The sequence below is a fragment of the Chanos chanos genome, chromosome 3 (genome assembly GCF_902362185.1).
Source record: "Chanos chanos chromosome 3, fChaCha1.1, whole genome shotgun sequence".
Lineage (NCBI taxonomy): Eukaryota > Metazoa > Chordata > Actinopteri > Gonorynchiformes > Chanidae > Chanos > Chanos chanos.
In genome coordinates, this window is record NC_044497.1 from 107,136 (window position 1) to 120,000 (window position 12,865).

Consider the following 12,865-nt stretch of genomic DNA (forward strand, 5'->3'; position numbering starts at 1 on the left):
AATGGATTGAAGCATTTTAGAAATCCAAAAGGTAAATTCATGAAAATAAAATGATGCTTTGGCTTAAAGTATTGATGACATCGCATTTTCAGTGTCGACGTCATCGATTATGTTGACTAATCGCAGCAGCCCAACTGTCTAGGCTTCCGCAGAGCAAAACAGTTCTCGAATTTCGTCCTACCACTTTTCACTGTGGGGGCATGATTGCGAAGACAGCAAGCAAGTTGTTTGGCTATTCTGTTAGTAGCAGTTGAGTTCAAGTGCTTAAATGTAGGTCTACAGTGGTCTATTTGGCCCAACCAGAGCCGTTGAGAGAGTTTTTCTACCGCTCTGGCCCCAACTATGTTCACGTAACATGTAAACAAAAACCAGAGGTTGATGTAGACATAAATGATTGCCCATACATCTTTTAATCATATACATGTTTTCATGCTACATGGAGACTTTAGCCTCTGCCATCTTGGTCAGCCTTTTTTTGTTACTTCCGCCTCTCTAGAGAACGTCATGCACCAAACACATCACACGCTGAACTGATTGGTTCTCATGTGGTTGTCATTTGCATAAAGTTGGGGATTCGACATCTCAATTTCGCTTGCTTCACCAGAGTCGCGCTGATTTTGTCCAATCAGAATGAACTTCGCCCCCATACAACCTGAATGAGAGTGAAGCGATATTTGCTGCAATTGAAGCGCACCGGGGGCTCTACTGGTCAGCACGGTACAGTCAAAATCCAAACCATAGGACAAATTCATACTGGTGTACTTTCTATACCGTTTATACCGTTCACCTCTAGTTTTGAGTGGCTTGGCTACTATTCAGCGGCACTTTCAGTTAGACTTCTAAACTACTGAGAAACTGACTGTTTAACAGCAGTTCTGCTTCTGGTGTTTCAAGAGTTTTTTGAAGCACCTGAGATGGAATGCCAAACTACTACAATCAGACAAGCTACTACAATCAGCCAAACTACTACAATCAGACAAACTACCACAATCAGACAAACTACTACAATCAGACAAACTACCACAATCAGACAAACTACTACAATCAGATAAACTACTACAATCAGACAAACTACCACAATCAGACAAACTACTACAATCAGACAAACTACTACAATCAGACAAACTATTATAATCAGACAAACCAGTACAATCAGACAAACTACCACAATCAGACAAGCTACTACAATCAGCCAAACTACTACAATCAGACAAGCTACTACAATCAGCCAGACTACTACAATCAGACAAACTACCACAATCAGACAAACTACCACAATCAGACAAACTACTACAATCAGACAAACTACCACAATCAGACAAACTACTACAATCAGATAAACTATTATAATCAGACAAACCAGTACAATCAGACAAACTACCACAATCAGACAAACTACTACAATCAGACAAACTACCACAATCAGACAAACTACTAATGATTTTGAGTTGTTTAAAACTTTTATTGCATCACTTTTGAAAGTTATAAACACCATCCTGTTATTTAAGAAAATTATTGAGATGACAAATAAGTACTTCAGAATATCCCTGTTCAATCTAGTTTTAATTTATGCAGTTTTATTCAGTGTAGTTTTTTATTTTTGTTGTTTTATTCAGTGTAATTATGCTCCCAAGAGATATAGAGATATAGGTCTGATTTGCACCAAATTTTGTAGGCATGTCAGGAATGACATGAACTTGTGCATGGAAACTTTTTGGGGAGGTGGTGAAGGCCTCTCCACCGAGATATTTATAAAAAAGCGATCAGCACCCTAGGCTATAGGTCTGTGGAATGTCAGACTTGGTTCTGGATGTAGCCCTAGGGATCTATTAATCAAATTGCACTGGGTTTATGGATATCTGCTATAAGGGAGCAGATACCTGGATCAAAAGCTCAACTGTGCCGTAAAATCATAATTTCATGTAGTTCCCATGGTTGTAACTCCAAAACAGTAACCACTACCTACACCAAATTTGTTAGGTTTGTGCCTTATGTTAAGGCGGTTCTGTCATAAAGTTTACAGCTGTCGGGGGCTAAGCCCCCGTCCATAAAAAAAAATTCAGTGTAATATATCAAAATATAATGGGAGTCTATGGGAATACATGTAGTACTGAAAATCAGCCAGTAGAGTGAACCATACCCCTGTGTGGAGCAGACAAGCAGACAGTGAAACATGGTGGAATGCCCAACAACCTCTAGAAAATACAGTTTCTTTGTCTACGACTCTCAACTTCTGTCTACAACTGAGAGTCGTATTTAATTAATGTGCATGGACATTATAAACGAGTACATTCTTCTCCTGAATATACATGTCACTGATTGAAAATCGCTGATTAAGATGCCTTAACAATGAAAGCGATTATGGAATTATGGTGTCTTGTTATTTTATGCATCATTTAACTAAGCTTTATTTCAGCTCATCATAACATGACTATGAGTGTCAAAATAACGCATTACATATGCGCGTGTGTCATTGAAAACTGCTGTTTAAAATGATTGAACAACGAAAATGTGAAGAGATGTATGGTATCTTGTTCTGCAAAGAAACAGTTTCTGTTCATACTGTAGAGACACATACTTAATGTATGATTCATGAAGTCATGTTAATATTTAATTTAATATGTTTGAGTAACTTTGCTGCTTGGAAGCATTGAGGTAGCTCGCGACCTCTGTTTTTATATTTTGTAGTTTTATTCAGTGTGTTTTGTCAGCGTGGTTTGTATGCCTGTATGGGTTTCGTCAGTCTGGTTTGTATGCCTGTATGGGTTTTGTCTGAGACGTTAGCCTAAATGTTTCTCATATGAAGTTCAAATTGTCACAAATGGTGCAGCCCTAATGCACACACAGTGATATGGCATGGCAAAAGGAGTTCCAGTATATCATCAGTATACACATGGCTTAGACACTAAACTGACCAATCAGTGTCCAGTGCCAGAAATATTTGATAAATGTTAAGTTTCAGTGATTGCACACACACACTGTGAACAGTGAATTTGTCCTCTGCATTTAACCCATCCAACACACCAGTAGTGAACACACACACCAGACGCAGGAGCAGTGGGCAGCCTCCTTGGTGAGCGCCCAGGGAGCACTGGGGTTAAGTGCCTTGTTCAAGGGCACATAGCCGGGGATGTTGGGCCTGGGAATCGAACTGGCAACCCTCCAGTCACAAGCCCGGTTCTCTACCCTTTAGACCACGGCTGCCCCATTATTTTTTTATTTTTTTTTTTTTTTAAAAAGTTAAGTTAATGTATTTTGGCACCGCTGAAACAGTTAATCAGGTCCAGACATTTCACACATTTAACTGTGTGTGTGTGTGCATGTGTGTGTGTGTGTTTTTCAGGTGGAGTGTCATTTGTTCCCAGAGATGCAGGATAAGAATTTGACTATTAGGTCGGTCAGACCTGATGAGTCACTGGTGATGAAACTAATTGACAGTGCCAAGGAAGTCTATGATAGGAACACAGCTGGGCCTCAGAGGTGCGTCTCTGTTTTCATTGTTCACCTTGATGATATAACCATGACTTTAAGAACACATGAGTCGTTTGGGCTTCTTCTGCCCAATAAGCGGTGATTTTGACGTCACAATCATGAGTACTTATGAATAAAGAGATAAGAGATAAGCTATAGTACAAGGTAGAGCTTTGTAATGGAATTAGGATCAAACACGAATATCACAGGTATAGGACATTGTTTTCTGTGATGCAGGTAAGAACAGACTACCAGAATCCAGATTAAATCCAGATAAAATGAGGGAAAATAATTACATTACTTATAATAAGATGGTGTTTTGCGTACAACAAAACCGCTGTATAAACTTGTTTATTTACCACATATGAACATGATATGGTTATTTTAATTTCCTTATTATTAACTCCCTGCTCACAAATTTAATGGCAAAATAAAATACTGGTGCAAGCAGCAATTACAGGGTCCAAGCACAAATAAGCTGATTGCCTGGGGGTCTTTAATTTCATGCACTACTGTCATCAGTGTACAACATTTTCATAAAGAAAACAATCATCCTTTTGGCTTACAGAAGAATGCAAAGTATTGACACTCTTACAACTCTCTAGAATTTATACCCACTTGAATGCAATCATTTTTCAACATTGATTCTGAGACCTTTGTAAATTTACTGGCATGTAGCTCTGATGTTATTTGATGTGACGACTGTTCCTTCACAGTTTAGATAGAGCATACCCAAAAGACCCTATAAGTGAAATTTTGCATCAGTTGAAGTTTCATGAGTAGAAGATTTTTATGTATATTTTCCCCATATTAAAAATTGGGTTAAAAATGGGTGTGTTCGAGCGCTTGTGGGGTCTGTGTTTTTTGATGGATTGCTTTCAAATTTGCAATGTCCCGTCAGTGAGGCCTTGTCATTGTGCACAAGAAATCTTAGCATGATAGATGCAATGGTGAATGATATTGGCTAATTTGCATATTAATTAGGAATAGGGTTGGGTATCATTTCAACTTTATTGATTCCGATTCTGGTTCCGATTCTACTTATTGAAGCTGGTGCCTATCGAATCAAGAACAGAAATTAGCCTAACTTTATTCTTGGCACGTTTAGAGTATAATCTGTAGACTGTCAACTGTGACAGGAGGGTTTCTTTTTCCTTTTATGGCTAAAGTGAAAGCACAGTTTCTGTACCAGAGTGGGATCTCTGGGGATGAACCGGAGGTGGAGGGGTGCTCTCTGAACTCGTATCTAGGAAAAATAAGTATTAGAATAATTTGTAGACATCATTGGTTTACCTTCAATATAAACGGTGAATGTGAGCTCGTCTGTGTTTTGTACCTGAGCGTGAGATGTTGCTACTGTTAATGTTAGCTGTATCTGGGATGTTATTGTGGCTGGGAGACTGCAACACATTGAACATGGTGCATTCCTCGAGATTTATGGCGTGTTAAAGTAAATGCTTCGTCATATTGGAGGTGCCTCCACCCTTGCACGAAATATCCGTACTACAAGTGTTGCATTAAATGCAACAGAGTATTAGGGCCACATTTAGGGGGAAAAAAATTCTGAGATTACAAGAATAAAGTCGTAATTTTATGAGAAAAAAAGTCATAATATTATGAGAATAAAGTCATTTTAGGCTGCGTGTTATTTTAGAGGGAAAATATCAGAAGAGCAGCCCGCCCTCTGCGTTAATACATGGAGCATCTTGTTAAGTTATACTTAAGTATAGGTTTCACAAATAGCGAAATGCTTAATCTTTTGGCTCATCTGCACCACATTATCATAAGTAACAGGACTTTGAAAAGATTTTGCAAGAAACTTGACTGATGTGTGTGGCACAGCACGATGCCCCAGGCTAATAGCGGTTGCCAGAAGCAGGCTCAGGCTGCCATTGTCCTCTCGCCTGTTTTGTTGGTTGCTGATAATATATTTTCCTGAAAATTATGTTTTTCTTTCTCGAAATTTTACGATATTATTCTCATATTATTCTCAGATTTTTTCTCATAAAGTTACAACTTGATTTTCGTAATATTACGCCTTTTTTCTCAATTACAACTTTACTCTCATAATATTGCAACCTTATTCTCAGAATCTCAGAATTTTTTTCCCTCAGTATGGCCCTGATACTCCGTTGTAGCATTTTGCTGTGTTGTTATCTTGAAGCAAAGCCAAACTTTCGAGCATTTACTGCAGTTAGCTATGGTCCGGGATGTACACAGAAGTGTCTCTTCTCACATGCTTTGTTGACGCACTGCGTACCAAGTGACGTGAGGTTAGGTCCATGTAGCAGGTCCTTGCAGATAAGTGAAACTTTTAGGGACTGTAAAATGCTCACTGCAGTTCACTCGGGAGCATGACTGACATATACAGAAGTTAGGGACTGAAACGCAGAATTGAAATGCATGTGTCTTAGAGAATCCACGGTTCTTGAAAATTTGAAACTAGTTCCAACTTGAAACTGGTTCTTGATACCCAACCCTAATTAGGAAATGAAGCAACTTGATTGGCTGGAGACGGCCAAGTTTTTTGATGTGGCAGCTTCTTCACAGTTTAAGTCAGAATTTGGTTCAAGATGATGTGTTTCAAAGTTTGTGCAAATTGGCCCAACCATTCAGGAGAAGATGTCATTTTTGCTGAAATCATAATCATGCAAATTAGGTTGAAGAAAGGTTCAAGAGGCAAAGTTGTTCCTTGTGATGAGGGGAACCTGTATACCGAGTTTCATGACTTTTTGTCAAATGGGTCAAGGGGGCTGAGCAATTTCAATCCAAGATGGCTACCAGGTCATGTGACCTATGGATGCAATATTGTAGACGATTGTTCAGGAGATGACCATCTACCATCCTACCAAATTTGGTGACTTTTCGATGCACGGTTTTGGTTTTACGTGCAAAATTGGAAAAGTGGCAGAAGAATAACAATAAAAAATATAGTCGCAAGTGGCAATGATGGGGTCCAAGCAGATCAGGTATACAGAGCAAAGAGGTCAGAAGTTAAGACCTGCTAAAGCGGCACATTTTTCACTTTGTACTGTAGCACCATCATCAGGATAAATGGACCTATTTTCATACGAATGGGTATTAGACACACCCTACGCGATCCTGCAAAGTGTCATGATATGTCATAGCAAAGCTAGTTTAAGGGCTGCTGAAAGTTCATTGGCTGATGGCAGCCATCTGTTTTTAACTGTGATCTTGTCCACATTGACTTTATTTCAACTTTTGAACAACACGGAGTATACAAAATTTGAAGTTGTTCAGTCAATTGGTGTTGAAATTAGGACCATTTCTTTGCTACAGCGCCGCCTGTTAATGGATTTGCACCAAATTCTGTAGGCTTAAGTGTCATGTCTTATAGATGTCATATTTTAAGTTTTGTGATGATCAGACGTTGTGTTCAGGAATTAGCCTAGACCTCACTACATCAACAGAGACCACACCCAAAAAATTAATTGGCTTACTATGGCCAAGTTTTTTTAAACATAACAGCTTTCTTTATATAACATTTAAAGATAGTGGTCTGAGGAAACTGTGTACCAAATGTCATGCAAATTGGCCAAACTGTCTAGGAGGAGATTTTTAAGGTTTTTCACAAAATGCAAAATGGCAGAAATCCAATATGTCACATCATTTTGGTCCAAAAGCTTTTTCATTCCTCTTGAGAAGAGACATCTAACAGAGCTAGTTTCATGTCTCCGGGACAAACAGGTCAAATGTTATGACCTGTTAAATGTGCACATATTTCACATTGCTGTATAGCACCACCATTGGGACAATTGGAGAAATTTTTATACAGATTCTCTTTGACACATCCTAAACAATCCTGCAGTTTGATGATGATAATTCATAGTTAAGTCAGTTTAAGGGCTGCTGAAATTTGATTTGCTGACGGTGGCCATCTTTTTTGAGCTATCAGCTTGCCCTTATAACCATTGTTAGGACTTTTGATCAAGACACAGCATCCAAAGTTTGAACCTCATCGCCAAGAAGTTTTGGAGTTAGAACCATTTGTGTGCTGTAGCATCACCTATGGATGAATTTACACCACATTTTGTAGGCTTAAGCCTCATGAACTTCAGATGCGAATTCGCAAGTTTTGTGATGACTGGACATTGCATTCCGGAGTTACACCTCATTATATCAATTGAGGCCACGCCCACAAAATTCAGTGGATAACTGTGGCAACGTTTTCTAATGTAGCAGCTTTCTGCACACTGGGTTTAAAGATTTTGGTCTGAGGGTGCTATGTACCAAATTTCGTGTAACAAAAAGAATTTTGACTCTAAGCCAAAGGGTTCAAGAGTTACAGCCCAAAATGTGTTTTGGCTTGCTATAGTGCCACCATGTGGCTAATTGGGGTGATTTGTCTAACCTCAGTGGTGGGTGACCATAGGAATCTAGCTGCCAAGTTTGGTTGCTCTAACATATGCAGTTTTTCCTGTGCAAACACTTTTAGGGCAAAATAATAATAAAAAAATAATAATAATTTATAATAATAATAATTTATATGAATAAAAATCTGATCGAACACAATAGTATTCCAGCAGTTTCACTGCTTGGACCCCTAATAATGATAATAATCTGAGTAAAAACAAGAGGGGTCCAGCAGCACTTGGACCTCTAAACAGAATTTATAAGCTTGTGTGAAAATGGAGACAGCAGATGTTCTTGAATTAAGCAGATTTCATAGGGAGAATCTCCTGGTGCTGTCCAGACAAACCCAAAACAAGCTTGGTATTTCTGGGGTCTGACGTCTCAATTGTTACCATTGGGTTTTTTGTTGTTGTTGTTGTACAATACACATTGTTCCTCTTCCACCACACATTTGACATTTCCACCAGACCAACCTTTATGACGCTTCTCAATATGGACCTTTAAAAACCTGAAAATATATTTAATCATTGGACATAGGTGTTGTAATTGTCTCTAATCTGTTTTCATTTTATTTTTGAGAATATTGTTTTGAATTTTTGAATGCTGAATGGTTACTGCCCTGACATTTGAGCTAGCCGCACCAGGCTGCATGTAAATCTAGGCCCTACTAGACAACATATGCCAGTCTGATAGGGGTAAAAGTGGCCTAGTGTAGACTAGCCTATTTTCTTTGTTTTTTCCTTCTTCTCTCTCTCTCTCTCTCTCTCTCTCTCTCTGTGACTCTCCTGGAGGGCGCCTGGCGCCCAACTAAAAAGTAGTCCCTTTACAGTCAGCTGTTTTTACTGCTATACTATCTATCTGTCTATCTATCTGTCTATCTATCTATCTATCTATCTATATATATATATATATGTATACACACACACACACACACACATATATATATATATATATATGTATATACACACATGCAGTGGTTGGACAAAATAATGGAAACACGTGGTATTTCAAGACCTATACATTTGCTCATGTTAGACGTTAATACGATGCCCAGTGTCATGTAAATCTTATGTATATGCGCTGCAGGCATCCTGTGCTCTATGTATTACCCAAGGTTTTTCCTTCTGTTGAGGTCTGCATATTAGTACAAGTCAAAATGTGTGACCTTTCAGACTTCCAAAGAGGGCAAATTGTTGAAGCGCGAATGGCTAGCACTTCAGTAACAAAAACTGCTGAGTTGTTTAACGTATCAAGAGGAACTGTTTCTAAAGTCATTTTCCATCAATGTTTGAAAAATGCCTAAAATGGTGCAAAAACCATCAGAAGTGGACAAAATGACTAGTGGAAGAATGGTATCTTTTCTGATCAATCATCCTTCACACTCTTTCCTTGTTCAGGACGAATTTTTGTATGGAGGAAGCCAAAAGAAGCCCTTGATTTCGATTGCCTGACCCCAACCATTTCGCATGGAGTCGGTTCTGTGATGGTTTGGGCCACAATATCATGGAATTCCCTTGGTCCTGTGTTAGAACTGCATGGTAGATTTACCTCTAAAGAGTATTTGTCAGTTTTGGGTGACTGAATTCACCCAATGGTCCAAACACTCTTTCCAAACGATGGTGCCATCTTTCAAGACGACGATGCACTGATTCACACTGCTGAAATCGTTAAAGACTGGCATAGACGATAATGCACTGATTCACGCTGCTGAAATCGTTAAAGACTGGCATAGACGATAATGCGCTGATTCACACTGCTGAAATCGTTAAAGACTGGCATAGACGATAATGCGCTGATTCACACCGCTGAAATCGTTAAAGACTGGCATAGACGATAATGCGCTGATTCACACCGCTGAAATCGTTAAAGACTGGCATAGACGATAATGCACTGATTCACACTGCTGAAATCGTTAAAGACTGGCATAGACGATAATGCACTGATTCACACTGCTGAAATCGTTAAAGACTGGCATAGACGATAATGCGCTGATTCACACTGCTGAAATCGTTAAAGACTGGCATAGACGATAATGCGCTGATTCACACTGCTGAAATCGTTAAAGACTGGCATAGACGATAATGCGCTGATTCACACTGCTGAAATCGTTAAAGACTGGCATAGACGATAATGCGCTGATTCACACCGCTGAAATCGTTAAAGACTGGCATAGACGATACTGCGCTGATTCACACCGCTGAAATCGTTAAAGACTGGCATAGACGATAATGCGCTGATTCACACCGCTGAAATCGTTAAAGACTGGCATAGACGATAATGCGCTGATTCACACCGCTGAAATCGTTAAAGACTGGCATAGACGATAATGCGCTGATTCACACTGCTGAAATCGTTAAAGACTGGCATAGACGATAATGCGCTGATTCACACTGCTGAAATCGTTAAAGACTGGCATAGACGATAATGCGCTGATTCACACTGCTGAAATCGTTAAAGACTGGCATAGACGATAATGCGCTGATTCACACTGCTGAAATCGTTAAAGACTGGCATAGACGATAATGCGCTGATTCACACTGCTGAAATCGTTAAAGACTGGCATAGACGATAATGCGCTGATTCACACTGCTGAAATCGTTAAAGACTGGCATAGACGATAATGCGCTGATTCACACTGCTGAAATCGTTAAAGACTGGCATAGACGATAATGCGCTGATTCACACTGCTGAAATCGTTAAAGACTGGCATGAAGAGCACAGCAGTGAAGCTGAACACTTGGATTGGCCCCCACAATCACCAGATCTGAACATAATCAAAAATCTCAGGTATATTTTGGAGCAGCAAGTAAGGAGCCACCTCCCTCCACTATCATCTCTGAAAGAGCTGGAACAGGTTTTGCTTCAGGAATGAATTAAAATTCCCTCAGCCACTGTCCAAAAGTTGTATGAATCTATTCCTATTGAAGCAGTTATTGCTGCCAAAGGAGGACCAACTCGATATTTAATAATAAATCTATTTAACAAGGTATTTCCATTATTTTGTCCAACCCCTATATATATATATAGAGAGAGAGAGAGAGAGAGAGATGTATATGCGTGTATATATACAATGTTGGACAATGTCGAAATACCGTTCAGCAGTGGGTATTAAAACTCATGTGCCTTCTTTCTCAGTTTTTCCTATGGTTTTTCCATGTAAGAACCATACATCATGACTGAATCAGTGGAGATTCAGCTAGGGTAAGGCCTCTGTGGGAATTTATTCTTATCAGCCTGTGACCAAATGGTGTGGACGGTGCTGTGATCACTTATCTAACAAGGTCTTGGTTGTGCATGAGGACAGAGGACTCTGTAACTCTGTCTGTGTGGCTGGGTCAGGAGCCCATAGGAGAGAGCGAGAGAGAGAGAGGGAGAGAAAAGGATTGGGCAAGGTTCTGTGCAATTTGAATCTCACAGTTAGTGAAACATTTAATAGCCTATGTATTCCCAATTAAAAGGTCTCTCCAGCTGCCATCAGACAGTGCCTTCTTATCTAAGGCTGTACGTGAGTTCACGTGTATAGTACTGGGTGTAATTTGTAAGTTTGTGTGTATAGTAGTGTGTGTAATTTGTAAGTTTGTGTGTATAGTAGCATGTGTAATTTGTCTGTGAGTTTGTGTGTATGGTAGTGTGTGTAATTCGTCTGTGAGTTTGTGTGTGTAGGAGTGAGTGTAATTTGTAAGTTTGTGTGTATAGTAGTGTGTGTAATTTGTCTGTGAGTTTGTGTGTATAGTAGTGTGTGTGAGTTTGTGTGTATAGTAGTGTGTGTAATTTGTAAGTTTGTGTGTATAATTGTGTGTGTAATTTGTCTGTAAGTTTGTGTGTATAGTAGTGTGTGTAATTTGTCTGTGAGTTTGTGTGTATAGTAGTGTGTGTGAGTTTGTGTGTATAGTAGTGTGTGTAATTTGTCTGTGAGTTTGTGTGTATAGTAATGTGTGTGAGTTTGTGTGTACAGTAGTGTGTGTAATTTGTCTGTGAGTTTGTGTGTATAGTAGCGTGTGTAATTCGGAAGTTTGTGTATAATTGTGTGTGTGAGTTTGTGCTCTGTGTGCACTGAAGATATCTGGATGTATACAAGAACTACAGTAATCTGCTGGACAGCCTGGCCAAACAAGACATTGTCCACTTCCTCCAAGAAAAGCATTCTCTACAGGGCTTCACAAAGGTAACAGTGACACCCCCACACCACACACACATACTGTACACATACAAAATGTATTCAAGGTATATGTTTGTCTTGGACATTTTTATTCTATGGAGAAAGAGGTTAGATGTCTAGAAAGAGGTTAAAAGATTTCCCCTTTAGGTTTACTCTCTGTCTGTATGTTTTTCTCTGTCAGAAAATCGATGGAGTGCAGACCGTCTGCAGGGAGATATCCTCCCTGCGTGTGACTGTCCCTATGTCCTTGATTTGTCTGGACGCAGTTGGTCTTAATGCGGAGCTATGTCATCGTGCTGAGAGCCTTAAAGAGCAGCTCGTTACCTTTCAGGTTGATGAGAATCGCCAACTCAACAAGAGGTGCCGCAGTGACACACACTACACTACACAGACTACACACACTACACTACACACACTACACTACACAGACTACACTACACAGACTACACACACTACACTACACACACTACACTACACACACTACACTACACAGACTACACACACTACACTACACACACTACACTACACAGACTACACACACTACACTACACACACTACACTACACACACTACACAGACTACACACACTACACCACACACACTACACTACACACACTACACTACACTACACACACTACACACACTACACTACACTACACACACTACACCACACACACTACACTATACACACTACACTACACTACACACACTACACCACACACACTACACCACACACACTACACTACACAGACTACACAGACTACACACACTACACTACACACACCACACACACTACACTACACTACACAGACTACACACACTACACTACACACACTACACTACACACACTACACCACACACA

General features: G+C 39.6%; 1 protein-coding gene across 1 annotated transcript in view; it reads left to right on the plus strand.

Annotated features, from left to right (window-relative positions):
- The window catches only part of dnah3 (dynein axonemal heavy chain 3), a 108,760-nt gene that overhangs the window by 21,994 nt on the left and 73,901 nt on the right, over positions 1-12,865 (plus strand). Inside the window, exons 10-12 of the mRNA XM_030770142.1 lie at positions 3,344-3,480; positions 11,905-12,010; positions 12,186-12,364. Of these exons, the coding sequence (XP_030626002.1) occupies positions 3,344-3,480; positions 11,905-12,010; positions 12,186-12,364 (422 nt within the window). The remainder of the gene's footprint in view (positions 1-3,343; positions 3,481-11,904; positions 12,011-12,185; positions 12,365-12,865) is intronic.